This window comes from Octopus sinensis, linkage group LG2 (genome assembly GCF_006345805.1).
Source record: "Octopus sinensis linkage group LG2, ASM634580v1, whole genome shotgun sequence".
NCBI classification, from domain to species: Eukaryota; Metazoa; Mollusca; class Cephalopoda; order Octopoda; family Octopodidae; genus Octopus; species Octopus sinensis.
In genome coordinates this window covers 116,381,306-116,401,760 of record NC_042998.1, presented here as the reverse complement: position 1 = coordinate 116,401,760, position 20,455 = coordinate 116,381,306, and the positions used below count along the sequence as shown (strand labels likewise).

The 20,455-nt window shown below is 32.1% G+C and overlaps 1 protein-coding gene across 3 annotated transcripts in view; it reads left to right on the top strand.

Moving 5' to 3' along the window:
* Nucleotides 1–20,455, top strand: part of LOC115225708 (glutamate receptor ionotropic, kainate 2-like) — a 1,130,247-nt gene that overhangs the window by 656,819 nt on the left and 452,973 nt on the right. For all 3 annotated transcript variants that reach the window (XM_036499016.1, XM_036499022.1, XM_036499020.1), the window contains one exon: nucleotides 3,800–4,057. In XM_036499016.1, the coding sequence (XP_036354909.1) occupies nucleotides 3,800–4,057 (258 nt within the window). The remainder of the gene's footprint in view (nucleotides 1–3,799; nucleotides 4,058–20,455) is intronic.

Genomic DNA, 20,455 nt, shown 5'->3' with positions numbered 1-20,455 from the left:
AAATCTCACAAATAATTCTAATTTTTAGAAACAAAACTTTATTTTCAGGCAAATTTCGACTGACCAAGTGTCAAAAAATAACAACTGAGTATGTTTATACAGCTTGTAATGTTCTTACATCGCGGTAAGACATACTCTGGGGAGCACTACGCTTTTGATCCTCTGCAAGAACATTTGATTAGTTCTTTGGCTAGGCTGGATATCTTTGGAATTGTTACTCAAGTTGGTATCACACGTTCCTGTGGAGGAGAAACCTAACTATGGTTGCGTACTAATCATGTAGATTCCTGCTTGATAAATTATGAAAGTTGCTCAGAGGATTGGAAGGCTGCATATGTGCAAACGTCAGGATTTTTGGCATATGCTGTAATCTATCAAAAAGCGATTAGTAAATTGAATTTGATTTCAATGGAATTTTTTTTCAGACAACAGTGTGACTATAATACAACGATGAAACTATTTAAAAACAATTTAATTTGAGTTTTAATGTTCTTTGCGACGTATACAATTGATCTAAACACACAGATACATACTACAACCACCACCACCACCACTGCCACAAATCACCAAAATCACCACAACCTTCACCACCACCATCATCATTATCATCATCATCGTCATCATTATCCTCATTTCGAATCGGCAATATTTCAGTTTCTTAAACAATTGACATCATATGACTATACACACACGCACGCACACATGCACAAACATAGACATATATGCGTGTATATATATATATATATATATATAATATATATATATATATATATACATACATATATGTATATTTATATACGTATGCATATATGTGTGCGTATGAGCATGTGTAGTGTGTACGCCTTAGAGTGAATATACGTGTATGTATGTTTATATGAATATATATGCATGCATCTATGCTTTTCAGGTTTAGGGATATATGCAAGTATGTGTGTATACGTCTGTGTGTGAATATATTTATGCATACAGGTATGTTTGGATGTAAATCACCATATAACTAACTGGTGACGATCAATTTAACAGGCGGCATTTTTTCGACACCAGTGCATACATGATAGATATGTTGCCATCGATATATTTGCAGCCCATACGTCTTTGAAATGGTATAATATATCCTATGTCAAAGTTCACGGATATGTTACTGAAACAATGCTTTAATTGACTTCTAAACTACCTATTACTTGAAATGATATCTACATCTTTATTTCTTTGCTTTGGAACTATTTTGTCACTTTAACAAAACATATTTTGTTCGAAGGTTGTAACCTTCTTATGTTTTGTTTAATAGAATAAAATCAGCTCTATCCCCCAACAAAAAGAGAACTACAAATGATTACACACATATATACAGATGTATATGACTGTGTATTCACATATATATGTGTGTACGTGTGTGTCTGTCTGTTTCTGTGTCTGGCTGTCTATGTACGTGTGCGTATATATATATATATATATATATATATATATATATATATATATATACATATATATATATGTGTGTGTCTCTGCGTCTCTCCCCTCTCTCTCTCTCTCTGTATATATATATATATATATATATATATATAAGCAGCTAAGCAGAATGTAATACTATACATGAGAAACGTTTAGTCGTCGCTATATGTAACTGAGAGTCCCGAAGGACCTACATTGCTAGAAATAAGAGCTAAAAAATCTTAATGGTGTAAGAATGGCGCAATATATATACACTAACAGGAGAAGTAACCACCCCATTAAGGTCTCTAGAATCACTAGACTAGAGAATATATATATATACAAGATGGAGCTGAAAATAGTGCAGAGGTAAGTCTAAGACAGTTTAACTCAAGAGGGAATTTAAAAAAAAACGATATTAACATTTATATAAATAAAATATTACCGGTTTCGTTACATCTGATCTTATCAAATATCAGTAAAACGTTATGAATTATTGAAATGTAAACATGTTATCCTCTGTCTGAGGATCAAGAACATGCCTGGAGATTTTTAAGCATTAAGTGCTGCAGCATGCCTTTGCTGATCTTGGAAAAGTCTCGTCTACTTTCTGTATTGAGATTCCATCAGACGGGCTGCAGCGTGCCTTTCCAGGTCTTGAAATAGTCGTATCTCCTTTCTCTGTAGAGACTCTCGCCTTCGGTTTTCTACGATCCCCCTTGCTTTATACTTGTTTCTGGAGAGACATTATCTTTTCTTTGATAGCATATTTCAATATTGCAAATAAACAATTATGAGCGATGGAAAACTTATACATTCATTTCTATCTTTGCAAGCAGTTGCATGTCTTTATTTTTGTATGCAGTGTAAATTACCCAAATAGAAGCATATGTACGAACTGCTAATTTAACGGTAAATGCCACAATAATTGATAGTTTATTGCCAACTTAATGTGGCAGTCCCAGGAAAGAGAACAATGCTATTGCAATTTAGCCCTAAGAAACATCGTTTATGGTTGGCTACGTGACACAAGCGTACTGTGTCCTTACGTTTTCAAACAAGGGTGATAAGCAACTCCACCTCAAAAGGCCAGCAACCAGAGATTAGTTTCAGGGTTGTTGTCCTTCATCATTCTGGAGTAGCTTGGCCTTGCTAGCTGTTGAAAACTTAGAATATCAAGTGGAATAAATTCACTGATCTACAAAGTTGGAAATATTGCACTTCTAAATCTCTCAGAGAGAGTTGTACAGTAGGAGCACGAAAATGTGATGGTTTGTTGTCAACTTAATGTGGTAGTCCTAGGAAAGGGAAGAATGCTACTGCTATTTAGCATCAAGAAACACCGTTTGTGGACTACCACATTAAGTTGGCAACAAACCATCACTTTATCGTGCTGCTAATGTGCAACTCTCTCTGAGAGACTTAGAAATGCAATATTTCTAAGCCACATTAATTATTATAGATAAATGTTGTAATATATATATATATATATATATATGAAACACATGTATTAAATGTTGATTTAAGGGTTAATTCGTAACTGTAAAAATCCTGCAACCTTGCAACTGTTGCGATAATTATTAACTGGTAATTGAGCGGTAAATGCGTATTTTTAAATATGTTGGACCTGCCACCTCATTGTTTTTTGTCAAGGGTTTCACCTACAGCCGTTCGTCATGTCAGTCAACACATATATACTGATACATCATTTCGTTGTGGGGGTCATAAAGACGGAAAGTGGCCGATCCGTAACGTTGTTCACATTAGGATCAAAATTATTCATTTATTTTAAATATAATAGAAATGAGATGAACCTAGTGTTATCACATTATAATTCAAAGTGAAAGAAGAAAAGTGAAACAATATCATCCGTTGTCTTTAATACCGAAACAGTTTAAAAGATAGCTCCGGACCCGCATTATGTAATGGCTTGAACATTCGTTTGGATCATGACACTCCAAGGACGCTATGCAATGCATGTGTAAAATTTGAAGGAAATGGGTTGGGTAATTCTTGAGTTTTGGGGATTCACATGGACCGACACATATTTTCAGTGTTATATATATATATATATATATATATATATATATATACACACACATACATACATACAAACATACAAGCATACATACATACACACATTCATACATACATACATACATACATACATACATACATGCATACATACATACATACATGCATGCATGCATACGGTAATCACAAAAGCACACATTTATTTGCACTGACACATACACGTTGGAAATGTCTCTTTGAATCGTTAACATTTTATACACTTATAAACTATGAATATCGACTTAAAAGTGTCTTAGAGATGAATTTAATCATTCCTTTTCAATTTTCATTTCAGTATGTCAACAAATTAAAAAAGGTGTTGCCGCAATTTTTGGACCAATATCTACTGTATCTGCTGCACACGTGCAATCAATATGTGGATCACTTCAAATTCCGAACTTACACACAGAATGGGATTCGAGGGATGTAAATGTCAGGAGTTTTTTCGCCATCAACATTTACCCCCACTACCAGACAATGGGAAGAGCTTACCTAGATCTTATCCGGTACTGGGGTTGGAGGAAGTTTGCAGTTTTATATGAAGATAATGACGGTAAGTAACAATTGATTTAGTTTCATTGAGTTTATCATTTATCTGGAACAGTAAATAAGTACAGGAACAGTAAATAGCTTCGTTTCTGTCTCTTTTTGTTTCGATAAGATTTATAAATAATAAGAATAAGCATATGTTTGAGGGTGGGTGGCCTGTTATTTCAGGAGTTGGATGTTTGTTTGTAGGATCATGAAGTTGATTCCTTGACCAGAAAATGCCCTCTGTCACACAAGGAAACACTTCACGGTGTTTCAAACTACTTTATTAAAAATGTGTACCAGCCGAATGCTATTTGAACCCCAACGTCTTCTAGGTGTTATGTCAGATGTCGAGACAAAATGGTGTCTATATATACTCGTTACAATATATACATCTATAATGATTAGAGAAAACATAGTACATAATATGAAGCCCTTCTCGTTTGCGAGTGACGACTATGGTTATGGTAAACTCGATATTTGGAAATCATTATTTAATGTAAATCGTGAAGTTTTCAAGTATATGACACAGAGGAAACAGTTTGTCAATAAATATGGATTCTAATTATTGCAATAGGAAACTTTGAAATACAACATAGTAATTCGTTAGCAACACGTCTGATAATTAATAGATTTTATTTTCGTAATTAAAATATTCTATTTGTTATTTTTGTAACGCAATGTGCATTATCTAAGATATTGAATCCTAATTAAATTGCTAAATTATTTCGTTCAGTTATTGATATTTATGTTTAGCATATATGAAATAGCTTTTGCTTCAGTTTGGATTCGTTTATTCTGCATTTGAAATATAACACAACAGTATATACAATTTCTTTAAAACGTATAATTTATATTATTTGTGTTATTAGACTTAACATCTTCAGTAACAGGTCGTATAATCTATAGCATTTGTCATACAATTAATCACGTAGACTTCTACATAGGTATATAATGTAGGATTCTTGTCCAGCACGTGAAGAAATACCATTGAATAAGTGAAACGTTTTCACGCTACATATCTTTTACTTCCTTTCAATTATTCTCTTTTGCACAAGCTGTTTCAACAGCAGAATTGATCATTTTTTACTAAGAGTTACGATGCCTTCCAGCCATCTTTGTTTTAGTAATCCTCAAACACAATTCTGAACTAATTATCCGTTATTTGTATGCGCTTTCTTTCTGCAATCTTCAAACTGGATAGTCAATCATCTCGCATTTTCTTTTGAATTGTTGTTTATATTGTTTGATCTATTCAATTTGTTACTCCCAGGGTAAAATATTACAAAAATTGAAGGTAAGATAAAAGATAAAGTTGTGCATCGAATTACACAAAAGAAAGCAATTCTCTGAGATAGCTCTTGGTGTTTAGTATTTTATATCCAATATAAACTCGCTGTGCATTGTTACAATATCTATTGGAAGTAAGCACATGAAAAGCAAGCTGCAAAGTGGATCGTGCTAGCTATCGAAAACATACCTTAATTATTCTTTGCTCAATAACATGGTGAAAACAATCTTTTAAATACAAGATATTTCGAATAGCATTCTTGCTTTGAACTAGTTTCTATTGTGACCTCTGAAATGACAATAACGTAACGTTGGGAAAATATCAATGGGTGTTTATATATAATGTACTGATAATAGAATGCATTTGACATAAACTAAACTGAAGCCTTCTGTGTTTATCAACTCGGTAGTATTTTACATTTGTTTGGAATAATCTCCACGTAAATATTCACTGCGACGAACAAAAAGACGACTGAAAATAATTTGTTTAAGCTTCTGAATGTTCTAACCGTAATTGAAGCGGAGAATAAATGTGCAAATTAGCTCCTGAATGATTTCTTAATTCAGCAGTAGAAGTAAAAAAAAAAAAGAAAAAAAAAGATTTTCATGAAACTGGCATTAATGTTTATATATAGCAGCATTCGTCTAATTTGTTGGCATCAATTGTTGAATATTGAATTCAATGACATTCAATGTATATTGCAGTAAATTACGAGAAATTTTCTGCTGGTTATTCCAAACCATGTTGAATCAAATAACTTATTAACATTCTTCTATACCCATCTGTTGCTGAAGTCTGAGACAATTACATGAAGTCCTTCTTCATAATTAGATTTGAAATGAAGCTAACATGCTATATTGATACGTTGATGTTCCTGGTTTAATCTGCGTCGAATTAGTATACGAGATGACTCGTAGTTATCGCTGCATTATTTCCCTGAAATAATGTGAAATACCATGTATTTAACAAAATTATTATCAGTGCTTACTTTTCTTCGCCACAGTAAATGTTTGCATGAAAGTCGTTTCAACTTGTTTCAGAGTGAAGGAAAAACCTCCGAATTGTTGAATAGAAATCTTTGCAATTGATTTTGTATACCCTTCATTTTATAATTAGTTCATTACATAGGGAATCAGTTATTGATGTTTTCCTGCCGTTGAGTTATTGGCATTCCATCGACTATTTATGACTCTTTCAGGGATATTGGAATTGAAAGGAAAGTATAAAACTTACAAGGGAAAACTGAATGTAGAACATCAATAACCCTGTAAAATTTGTTTTATCTATAATACTCCTACGCACTGTGTACTCCAACACTTTAAAACGCATTTGTTTTAATAAATTAAACATAACTACATGGGCATATCTTAATAACACCATTTTTCCGGACACTTTCTGCACATTCCCATACTGTACATTCTCAAGTGTACTTTTGGATTATTTCGGAAGAAACGATACCTACTCTTCCCGTTTCACCCTCTCCCTCTATCTACCTATTTACCTATCCATCTATCTAGCAATCTCTCTAACATCTACATATCTCCTTTCACATCTCTCTCTCCATCTCCCTTCATATATGTACGCACACTCACAGAGACATATGCATATTCAATTGGTCCTTGAATGCCAATAATTCCTCAAATGCTTACTCAAAAACCACACGGAATAGTTTACAGTGTATGAGAGCATATGGCCTGATGATATATTCGGTCAATCGATGTTTAATCAGAAGAAATAATATATTGGAATTGAATTAATCTACTTTGTCCATTTGTTCCGTTGTCCAAGTGTTAATTGATTTCGAGGATAATATTAGCTACTCCCAAGCAGAGTGGACGAACTAACCCAGTATTTTAATTATTTTTTCAAAACAACTTATTTGATGAAATACAGGATTATCTGACACGAGTATACAATCAATAGTTCTTAAGCCATATGTAAATCATTGAAAACTTAAATTTCATGGACTTTATCAACAAGGCTGGGGCATTTATTAGTTATCAGTTTTTTTTTAATACAGATTGATTTTAAATAATGTAAAACAATGTTAGGGAACACTAACGTGTTTTATCTAATTGCTTTTAATTTCAACCGAAGAGTAAATAGCTTTAGCTTCAAACCCGTTTCATTCGGGCATGTTATATTTGACTGTTTATTTATCAATCAATACGTTTAGAACAAGATAATGAAGTTGGCATCTAAACACAGACAGGATCTAAATGTTTTGCCAATAACGGTCTAATCAATAAAACAGGTCAAGTGTAGGATGGAAAAATGGAAAAATGCTCGGTTATGAATTCCATTCAATTGGTTATGTACTCCGAAATTATAGAAACTCAAACAGTATCATGTATTAAAAGAAGACTCAAATTGAAAGTAGTTTTCCACTTTTTGGTTTCGCATTGCAGAAATAATTAAAAATGACTTGTATTCAAAGCCTTATGATATGAAGACATACATGCACACATGCAGACACAAACACAAACGCACGCACATATACACAAATACACATACACACAAACACACACAAACACATACACTTATTTATGTGTATATATATATGTGTGTATATATATATATATATATATATATATATATATATATATATATATATATATATACACGTAAATATATATATACATATATACATATATATAGAAGCAGGACTGGCTGCGTTGTATGTACTTTGCTCACCAACCAGATGGTTCCGGGTTCAGTACCACTGCGTGGCATCTTGGACAAGTGTCTTCTACTATAGCCTCTGGCCTACCAAAGCTTTGTGAGTGGATTTGGTAGTCAGAAACTGGAAGCCCTTCGTATATGTGCATATATATATATATATATATATATATATATATATATATATATGTGTGTGGTGTGTGTGTGTGGTGTGTGTGTGTGTGTGTGTGTGTGTGTGTGAGTGTGTGTGTGTGTATGTGTGTCTGTATGTCTGTGTCTGTATATATTTGCGTGTTTGTATTTGTGCCCCTATCATCGCTTGACAAGTGTTGTTGGTGTGTGTACATCCCCCGTAACTTAGTGGTTCGGCAAAACATACCGATACAATAAGTACTAGGCTTACAAAGAATAAGTCCTCTAGTCGATTTGTTCAACTAAAGAAAGTGATCCAGCATGGCCGCCGTCAAATGACTGAAAGAAATAGAAGAATAAAAGAATATATACATACGTATATAGATACATACATTATATATACGATTGATCTTTCGTTTAAACATTCATATAAACACGCAAATAAATGTCTACTCATAGACACATGTCTGCGAGTGTATGAGAAAAATATTAGAAGTTGTATATACACATGCGTTTGTATAGGACATATATATATACATATATATGTGTGTGTGTGTGAGTGTGTGTGTGTATCTGAAGGCATATCATGCGTCATAGTAGACACACACACACGCACACACACGTTAGATACACGCAAGCGAGAACAGACACGTATATAAAGAAACTGATCATATTTCATGCTTAATTACAGTGCTTTACGCTAGAAACATTGAATGTATTCGCTGATGTGTATATGACTGCGTGTGAGTGTGAGTTTTAAATGAGATAGTAAGCATAACAAGAGAGAGAGAGAGAGAGAGAGAGAGAGAGAGAAAGAGACAGAGATAGAGAAGGAGGTGTAACAGAGAAATTCACGTACATGTACATGCTCATGCATATGTGTTTGTATCTAAATGTTAATGGCTTATTTCATATTTGAAATATTATTTGAGATGTGAATACTTAGGTCTTGGACAACGCTAGGTTTGCTCTAATGGTGGAATGTTTCTTTTATTTTTCTCCTCCCTTTCTCTGTAATAAACATCGTCTTGTTTCAAAATGCTTTAACTCTCCTATCATTTCCATGCAGTTAGTCATGTATGCTGTAATCCATGAATGCTATGCTATTATAGCGGGGTTTATCTGTACGTTTAGTCATTCTTTAAAAGGCTGTGTTAGCATCCGTTTTTTTCTTTGTGTCGCTCCTGAACACAGTTCATTCTATTGAAGAGATTTTGCTAACCTGAAGCCACTGATGCATTAGATGTGGTTAGGTCATCCAAACTGACGATAGAGATGTATGCTTTCAACAATAAGGAAAAAAGCCTTTTTCTGTGACTCCGTGTTTTGCGATGTAATCGTGTTAACCTACTTTAGAATATTACATATTCCATATGAAAGAATTTTGAATAAACTCAACTATTAGAGATTATTAATGCTATTAGGAGCCCAAATTCACATTAGCTTGTCCAAAAATTTTGCATAAACAAAACAAGCTTTCATCTTTGGATGTTGTTCTTTGACTTAAAATACAAAAATATTTTCCCAACTGACTTATTGGTTAACATTAATTACAAGCTGTTGGTTGTTTTCAGTATGCCCCAGAAGAAACAAAAATTTACACTCTATCTCATAGAATTGATTACCCTAAGTTGTGGTTGAGATTAATTTGAGTTGTACAGTATAAGTAGACAATATATACAATCGAAACAAAAAGAATATTGGGCATGTAATGTGCAAACTTAATATTTGTGTTGACATTTACAATCGTATTTCCTTCACAAAAGGTTTCATAGGTGTTAAACAGCGGGAATTAATCGTTCAGATGTATTGCTGAGAATGTCACAACTTCTACACAAGTTTGATTCTCGCTGGCGATACGGGATGCTTATTATTCTTGTTTACATTTACTAGCGTGGTAGAATCGTTGACCCGATGGTTGCTGAGGTATGAGGAAATATATGTCATCAAGGCTACAATTAACAGGCGAAGCTATTGTTAGGCTGTCAAGTTAGATTAGAACTTCTACCATGATTTTTAGGGTACAATTCATAACTTAAAAGCCTACGGACGCAATTTTCTATTCATTCCAATGTATGGAAGTTTAGTCATCTGCTCAGAGATAAATCAGTATGTCGTCTTCTGTTGAGTTTATCACAGAGAGTAGTTGCGCGCGTGAAATTCATGAAGGTGGATTTTTGTTTAAAATATACAATGTTTTATTGACAATAATATTTGTTCTGTCCTGGAGTCATTCAACGTTACAGCAAACTAAAGTAGAATTTAACAAACATATTAACATAAAAAGTTACCTTTCCAGTGAAAATCTATCCAAACGTATTGGCTGTAAAACCCATGAAACTTTTTGAGAAACTAGTAGATTGTGAGAGTGAATCTATAAACTTATTCGTAGCAGAAAAGAGTGAAGAGATAGAGATTGGGAAAGGAGAGCCTTAGTAAATTAACGTGAAAATTAAACTAAAATACGATCGATATTTTCTAGCTTCTTTAATTTTAACAATGATGAAAAAGGAAAGAGATATAGTAATGAATTGGGGGAAAGTCGTTCAGGTGTTGAGATTGTCATTCTGGGAGACAGTTCAGTAATCTCTGTAAATGCAATAAAACCGTCTTAATGGCTAAATACTTTGTATTTTCGTTATTGGATTAGCGAAACAATTATGAGAACAGAACAAAGAGATAAGCCTACATTTACCGAGAATTACCGGGTACGTCAGCTAGTATATATATATATATATATATATATATATATATATATATATATATATATTTCGTATATTTCCATTTGTCTTGCACAATTTTAAATTTTGGCGTTTAGCTGAGACTTTTCTTCGTGATAATGTCAATTTGAACATCTATGTTTAGCATACTAGGTGTCCACCTTATTGGCCATTCCTCTCCTCTTAATTTTGCATATATATATATATATATATATATATATATGTATATATATATATTTGTATATATATATATATATATATGTATATATATATGTGTGTATATATAAGTGTGTGTATATATGTATATATATATATATATATATATATATGTATATATATATAAATATGTATATATATAAATATGTATATATATATAAATATGTATATATATATATATATATATATATATATATATATATATATATGTATGTATGTATGCATGTATAAAAAATATATATAAAAATACAAAATGGGACAAGAACGCAAAACATTAAAATAGACGACAAAAAAAACGGACGGGTCATTCGAAGCCTCTAATCGTCAGTCAAGAACCGGATCATCCTCGTAATTTCGGCTGATCATACGTATATGTGTGTGTACGTATGTATAGATGTATGCATATATATATATATATATATATATATATATGTATATATATATAAATATGTATATATACATAAATATGTATATATATATAAATATGTATATATAATATATATATAATATATATATATTATATATATATATATATATGTATGTATGTATGCATGTATAAAAAATATATATAAAAATACAAAATGGGACAAGAACGCAAAACATTAAAATAGAGGACAAAAAAAACGGACGGGTCATTCGAAGCCTCTAATCGTCAGTCAAGAACCGGATCATCCTCGTAATTTCGGCTGATCATACGTATATGTGTGTGTACGTATGTATAGATGTATGCATATATATATATATATATATATATATATAATTTATTATATAGAAGGAGCTTCTACAGGACTAGAACTGTTTCATTCAAGAGAAATCTTCAGGAAGCTTCCTGAAGATTTCTCTTGAATGAAACAGTTCTAGTCCTGTAGAAGCTCCTTCTATATAATAAATTAATTTTACTCTGCTATGTATTGAGTACCTTATTTACTGTGGTTAACCCCGAATCAACCCGGGACCTACATATATATATATATATATATATATATATATATATATATATATATATATATATATATATATATATATAAACACATAATAAGGGTGAGAAAATTGGATACTAATTTATTAGTACCATCAATTTAACACCGAGTGGCTTAGTGCATAAAAACCAGGAATACAATAAATTTTATACATAAATATAAGAGAGTGACCGCTGTGTGGTCGACTCTAGCACTAAAAATAGATCCGCTAGTTTTCAGCCACGAAGCATTGTTTCCGATGAAAGTTAGCACAACTATTAGCGTTAACGAAGAGGGCAAATAAAAAATAACAAAAATGTAGATTAATTCAGGACAATTGTTTCATTATTAATAAATTATGTAATTTTACTCACATAACATATCTGTAGCTCCTCGGCCGAATTTGTCTAGAATACAATTTACTCAACCGCATGCCAGATTTTAGCATAACGATAAACAGACATGCGGTTCAGTCGATTGCAGTCGCCGTTATAATTCAAATGTCCCCGCCAAAGTCCGCCAAAATTCTCGGAAACAGATACTACATCAAAAATTAAATGTAGTATAATTACAATCAACTAATAAGGGTGAGAAAATTGGATACTAATTTAATGGTACCATCAATTTAACACCAAGTGGCTTAGTGCATAAAAACCAGGAATACGTAAATATATATATATATATATATATATATTATATATATATATATATATATATATATACATATACATATATATACATCCAAATATATATATATATGTGTGTGTGTATGTGTGTATGCGTATGTGTGCATGTATGTGTCTGTGAGCGTGTACGTATTTGTGTGTGTGTGTGTCTTAAAATGAAGTTGTTTATTTAAAGCAAATTTAAAAATAACTGCAAGATGTTTATGAACGTGGTATTATACAATATTAAAAAGGTCAAATAAAATGTTTGGTTTACGATCCTTACATTGACAATCCCAATGAGGATGGATTTTGCCGCTTCATCCGAATAAATGACAACAGTATTGCAAAATACCTTATATATGGCAAGCGGCATTATGAAAGCAGAAATGCGAGAAGGCGATTGCTTCTGTTTAAGAAGTTGAAAGCGAAAGTGACAAATATTCCCACAGAAACATTTGAAACCCTTCACTGAAAAGCAATGAATGAAGATTAACTTGAAATAAAGCACTAAACAATTATGAATTCAGCGGTTTATGTCATCTCAAAGATTTCTGAGCGAACAAAAGACTCGAGCTAACATACCACTCGCTTTCTATGGTAACCCTCTCTCATGTCCAGGCTTTGAAACTGACTCTAAATCATTAGCTGGATTAAAGTCTCATAAGAGACACAGATAGCAGATCTCTGAAGATGATTGCTGGATCTCCGTTTGTTGAAAATGGCAGGATACATCACACCAACACACGCACACACACACGCATACGCACACACACACACATGCATGCACACACACACACACACACACACACATATATATATATATATATATATATATATATATACTCGCTCTGAGATTTATCATATATATATATATAATATATATATATATATACAAATGCCTCTTGTTCAGTAATATGCTCGTATTAAAGTTACAAAACATTCACAAAACTTAGTGTTTCACTTTCCAGTTCGTCAGACAGGTGTAATTAATACTCATTACAGCTGCCCGACTAACGGGAATGTGACATTCTATACGTCTCTAAGCCGTAAAATATTTGCATGCCAGCTGATGTTGAATGCATGTTTGATGAATGTGAACTTTTAGCAACTTCTTTTCATGCAGTTTTAAATTATCTTTCATTAAAATTCTGGTAATCTTTCGGGGGCTGCTAGCTTAGGGAGGGTTTGTTGCACATAATTAGAAAGCACTCATTGTAGGTTAACTATGAATGTAAATACGACATTCTATTGATCTGTGAAAAATTGACATGCGTGACCTCTAGTGGATTTTTCACGGTTTGTTGATCACTCTTCACGCTTTCGCTAATAGAGTAGATAAGGAATATATAAAGCAGTCGTAATGTGGCCTAATTTCCATAATTTTGTTTATAATGCTTCATATTTCAGTAAACTGTCCCCATAGAATCCAGAAGATGTTTACTTGTAATTACTATATCTTTTGTAAACAGATCGAAAGACAATATCGAAATGTAAACGAGCATTGCTTGAAGGGACATGCCAGTATTTGATGGGATATAAGATCAGGAATGAATGAAGGGTTTTCTTGGAATGAATCACAAGCTTTATGCAAGTGCGTTTGGAGGACGAATAGAAATCTTTCTGATTTCACTTAATATCAATCTGGTCCCAGTTTAGATGTGCGCTTGTACAAATTGTATGACGGAAGTACGTCACTGACATTTATTCCCTCTATATGCGCGAGTGTTTGTTTGTGTGTGTATGTGTATATGAGGGTTTCTTTACACATGTGTGAGAAATATAGAAGCAAGAATCAAACAGTGGCGTTTCTTTTCCCTTATAAATTTTAAATGCTATTTCAAATGCAGCTTGGTTTCCAGTGATTAACTCCTTCCAATACTGAAAGCATTTCTATTGCATTTTTCTGTACAACTTGAATAGGTCGAATTGTGACCCGATATTAACGCAGCTGGACTGAAGGAACTGTTATATGTGTCTAGATGTTTGCATTCAGCGTGTCTATTGCCCCTTAAAATCTGATGAAATTTAAAAAAAAAGGGAGGATACTTACATAAACATCTAAACAATTACACTAAATATAGTCGACAAAAGTATAACAGCACATCTTGATCATTATATCTCTTTTATTTTTTCTGCCCTCAGCGCCTTATAACTCTACTGCAACAGCATCTGCTGCTGTACCTAAGACAGCTAACGTTTTTGCCAAAGTGTATACCCCTTCGCATTTTAATAGGTCATGACTTGATTGAGAAATTCTCCCCTTATACGTGTTCCAATATATACGTTCACATAGCTCAATAACTGTATCGATCCAGCAAACCAGTAGTGCTTACAAAAGCCATGCATTTTTACTCCTAAAAGCAAGAGGAACATTTTATCACTATTTCATGTCTTCATATTTTGGACTTTGGCCAATTATTTTATACCAGCTGTAGCAGTATCTCTACTGAATACCTCTGTGATCATTTACTAACACAACACCACTGACCTAGTGTTGTTAGCTTATGCATAGACATCCTAAAATAGACAATTGTTGTTTGTGAGTCAATGGATATACTTGAGAATTTTATGTTAGAATAGATCATGTTTTACACAAAGTTCTTTTGATCGCTTACTTGAAAGTAAAAATACACAAATATAAATATAAATCAATTATTTATCATTAAGATTATATATATCGTTACTACAGATGGAAGAATTGTTGAAAAATCCAAAATAGATATAACACTGGAATTCCTTATGATGATTAGAGTAGGGGTGTCAGACTTTATTTATATATTCATTTATTTTGTTGTCGGTATTAATAAATGTACTTTCTGTTATGCTATGTATGCTAGAAACCTCTATGTCGACAGTAGATTTGCTAGTTATATCTCTTATTTTGTCATCTTTATTATAAGCCTGTTGCGAGTTTTCAAACTGGTTATCCCAACAACGAATTCTACTTAAATTTTTTTCAACTTCTGTATGTAGTCATCATTCATACCTATCCTAGAGATTCAGCTGCCAAAACGTATTTTTCTTACTTAATATTGGTATTTTGCTAATATCACAAAACAGAGCAATTATCACGAATGTAGTTTCTACGAATTCACTCGTATATTCAAAAATTTATAACCGAGCAATGTTTCTCATGGTAATCGCTTCTATACTATTGAAATAAGGTAGGACGCAAGTGGAATTATGTGTTTATTTGGACCTTAGCGACAACATAACTAACTCTCTGATATATTTCAGTGTCAGTAAGTTATGAACGGTAGCAAACACAGAAACACAATTTTCAACACTTGAACTGCGCAAGTTATTCTCAAACTATAACAAGCAATAAATATATATTTATATACAAGCAACAATGAAGTTAGCAGTTGCATATATATCCGTGTTTCTCTTTCTGTATGAAGGATCTCACTTTGCTAATAAGTTAGCTTGGATGAATATGATGCAAGTTCATAAAGCGTTTATTTTCAAATAAGAACACGGGTTCATTTCAGAATCATTTTAACATTCCGTTTATCTGCATTTTGTAGCAACACACTGAAAGTGTTATCATACTTCTTGTATGATATAACATTTTTCAGAAAGATTGTGTGTTGTACTTCAAAGAGATACTATCATTTGTAAAAACACAGTAATAACTGCATACTTTATTAAAGGGCAAACAGTTCCGGATATTGACTTTAAGTAGGTATTAGAAAGGTCACGCTCCGATATCATTGGGCCAGTTTCTTCTGTTTTAATTTTCCGGCAACATTATATACATACTTATTGCTAACTAAACGATTAAATATTCTACTGTTACCAGAAAATAATATGACACTCTATTTGTAATTTAACGTGTTAGACAAAGACACGCTTTTAAATCGATAAGCAGTTAAAAAATAACGACATATAAATCTATATCTTATTTCAAGAAAATAAATGAAATATTTTTAACGAAGGTTTGAAAGTTTTTCTACGTAGCTCTAGAGAAGGCCTCAGATCAACTTAACCATTGCGTTCCAATTTCATATGTAATACCGCATGCTAACTGGGAAGATAATGGCTTGTACAGTGTTCATGCTTTTCTCAAATTTATTTCTATTAAAGATTAAGCCAAGTGAATATATTCTGAATCAACGGATGTAGAATATACAAAGATACGCTAATTGGGAATCAAATAGAGTTATGCGACACACTATCCTCAGAACAAGATGTTTTTTATCGGTCTGTATGCAATTCAGAAATGCAATAAACACGTTTTTGGTAATTGTATTTATCTATTTGTTAAACGATACAGACAAAAATACAAACTTGTTTAATCCCATAACATTATGTAATGTTAACAGTACAGTGACATTACAGAATAAAATTGTGTTAAGTTTGCTGAAAAATGTAACATGTTTTTAGAAACTTCTAATTGTTGTTAAACAAATGTTATTATTAAACAAAATATTACTAAATTATCAACATTTTTCGTCTTAGAATTGTGTAACATCTACCTGCACTTAAAGGATGAAGGAAATTATGCTAAATAAAGCAAGTTCTTTCAGGAAATTATTGTATTTTAAAGTTAAGGTTGTTTATCTGTGTTCCAGTGCGTAATTCATTCACAAAATAGATTATTTTCCATCTAGTCACCTGAAAATCTTTGAACGCTGCACATTTTCTACGCAGAGAGACACGCGCTGACATGCATACGCACGTAGACACATGTATAAAGATATATGTGTACATGGTTATTATGTGATATATGGATGTACATTCATATGTATGCACATATATGTGTGTGTGTATGTGTGTATGCACGCGCTTGTGCGTGTGTGTGTGTGTACGTATGTATGAGTGTGTGTTGCAGAGTATACCTGTGCTGTCTTCATGCACACGCTCGCACACCCATACGCATTCCCCTCCCATTAAAACTCGCATAATTTATTTGGAGCAAATATTTTCTGATAAAATCATTTTGGACAACAATGTTGTCATGTAAAATGCTGACAAATAATTCAGCATTTTCTTCGATAACCTATTAAGACTAAGTGTTTAGTTTGCAATTGTCGTTTTGTTTGTAAATATTTTCGTCCATACTTTAAAATTCTGTTAATGTGTGTTTGGGTTTAGTTTCTATTTAATTTATATTTATTTCTCATCGAAACACTCAATAACGCAGTAGGCGTTTAAGTTTTGAAATCTGCATTAAAGATGTATGCATTGTTTAAAAGACAATTCATTCCGAAAATCTCAGGAAATTGAATTTAAATATGTTGATACTATTAAGTAAATGAAAGAGATATATCGAGCGATTTAATACAATTATAAAACAGGAAAAAATTGAAACCCTGTATGAATATTTTTTTTATTTTTGTTCTTGTTGTTTATCAATGGTAATTCTAAATGTCAAAATTATAGAAACATAAATTATTTTCAGAATTATTTTGGAGCGTCGTCTGAATAATAATTGCGAATGATTGAATTCAGTTTAGTATCAGAACCTGAAGTCCATATTCATGTAGATTAACGGCATTTTATTATGACCGGTGCTATTATTTTCTTATGTTCTAACTCGTTGTGAAAATACGCACAAAATTAGTTTTAATACCCATTTGAGTAACTTCATCTCCTTTAAAATTCATATCTACCTTTTTAGATTGGCTTCAATATCTTTTTGCGAACGTCTTCTTGAAAATTATACATACCCTTCTAATACTATCTGTGAAAATTGAGATTAATGATTGCTTATCAAACACATAAAGAAGGCTTGTGTATTAAGATATTAGTTTATCCTTTCGTGCACACACACATTGGTTTGTACTTTTCAAATATGAAACATTATTGCACAATCATACATATGAAGGTTAGTAATTGTACAGAGAATAACAACATTTTCTGAATAGTTATAATTACGCCAAATTGTAAACCCGACCAGTGCTGAGTGTGTTAAGCATCTACTTATTTTTAAGCATTCGGAACAGAAAACCAATTCTGAAGCTGCACTAAATGTTCGCTTCAAGTATTTTATGATTTATAATTTAGGTACAAACCCTGGAATTTCGCGGAAAGGATTTCATCGATGCCATCAAACCTGTACTTGTCCAGTACATTTATTATCGACTTATTAAATATGAAAAGCACAGTTGATGTCGCAGCTGCATTTGGACTTCAAACGTAGAACCCAAAGAAATTTCTCGGAGTATATTTCCGATGTTCTAACAATTTTCTCAATCCATTTCCCATGTCAATGACAAAACGAAATATCTCGAAAACCAGTCTAATGTTAATCAAAGACTCTTTTGGGAATACAAGCCAGCATTTAAGAACTGGCTTTACAGCATAGATCGTAGCTCATCTCGGCATAGATTCTTATTTTTTTCTAAATCTTGAGTTGTGTTGTTTTGTTTTACTGGTGTTCACATTTAATATTTTCTTCGAAATTGGCTGACAGTAGTAAAGTATATTCAGTAGCAAAGGCAAACTAATTCATAATTCAAAACATAAAAATTGTGATAATTCAAGTTCTGGTTCGGCTTAAAATAAGTAGAGATAAAATCTAGTAGTAAATGGAGGAAATTTATGATTGTGCCGCCATTTCCAAAACAAATATAGAATTTTATATTTCTTAAGAACTTATGTAGTTTCTTTGCTACTGCTGAGGAAGAAGAAAAAGGATTATAAATAGCTAGTATTGCGTCATTGTTGGACAAGCTTACCCTAATTTTGATATAAAACCATCAGGTTGGTAATTTAGTTAGAGACAGGTTGAAACATTATAATGCTAAAATCGTGGGTAAGTGTATGTGTTTTAAATTATGCTCTATTTAAAGAGTCAAATATCTATGATGGGGTTGCTCTAATATGGCATGTAACGTTGGGAATATACTTTTGCAACTTAGGGTAAGATAATATTAAAATAATTATTTAATTCCATTTCGGTTTACAAATTTCTTTTCATTCATGTGATACAAAATATTCAAATAAATGCTAACTTTGCACACTTATTAAATTATCATGAAATAAATAAAACAGAATTCTCATGTATCTTTGCAAAAAGTGTGGTTAGCTATAGAATAATATAACATTATCTAATTATACGATCTAATTACACTACTTTAACTATTAATAACAAAAGTACAGTAACGTTCAGATAATATTATTTTCAAGGCGAAAATATTGACTTGTCTTTTGAATCACTTTCCAAAATAAAACAAAAACATACTGAAATTATAATTAATATACCCATATTGTTTAAACTGATGTTGCCTCTCTATGACAAGTATGTTTCCATCTTCCTCATTTGTACATCACGTAAAAGTATAGAAATTATATAAAAAGCTTTTATATTCTGGTAAAAAAAATAAACTACGGTATATTATGAAAAGTGTTGGTAAGTGAAAGTATTTGTAGCAGAGATACAAGAGAGGGAATGAGAGTTTTAAGAGAAGGTGACGAATGTAGAGGATGTGGTTATTTGTTGCAGTTGTAAGACTAGTTACAGTGAGAGATAATGCTGTGTAGTAACAATAGAAGGCAGTTTATGATCATGTATTCAGTATGCTAATTTGTGTAAATGTATATTTCATTTAAGAAATGAATAACTTCGCGCTAACTTTCTTATTAAATGCTTTTTAAATTTCCGCACAAGTCATATATTTCAAAATGTAAACAAGAATTCTCAGAACTTCGTTACTTTACTAAAGTTTCAAAACATTACTGGACTCATAATCAAAATGGTATTAGATAGATAAGGTCATGTTGTTCATAGTTTTTGGTTTAGGTTAAAAT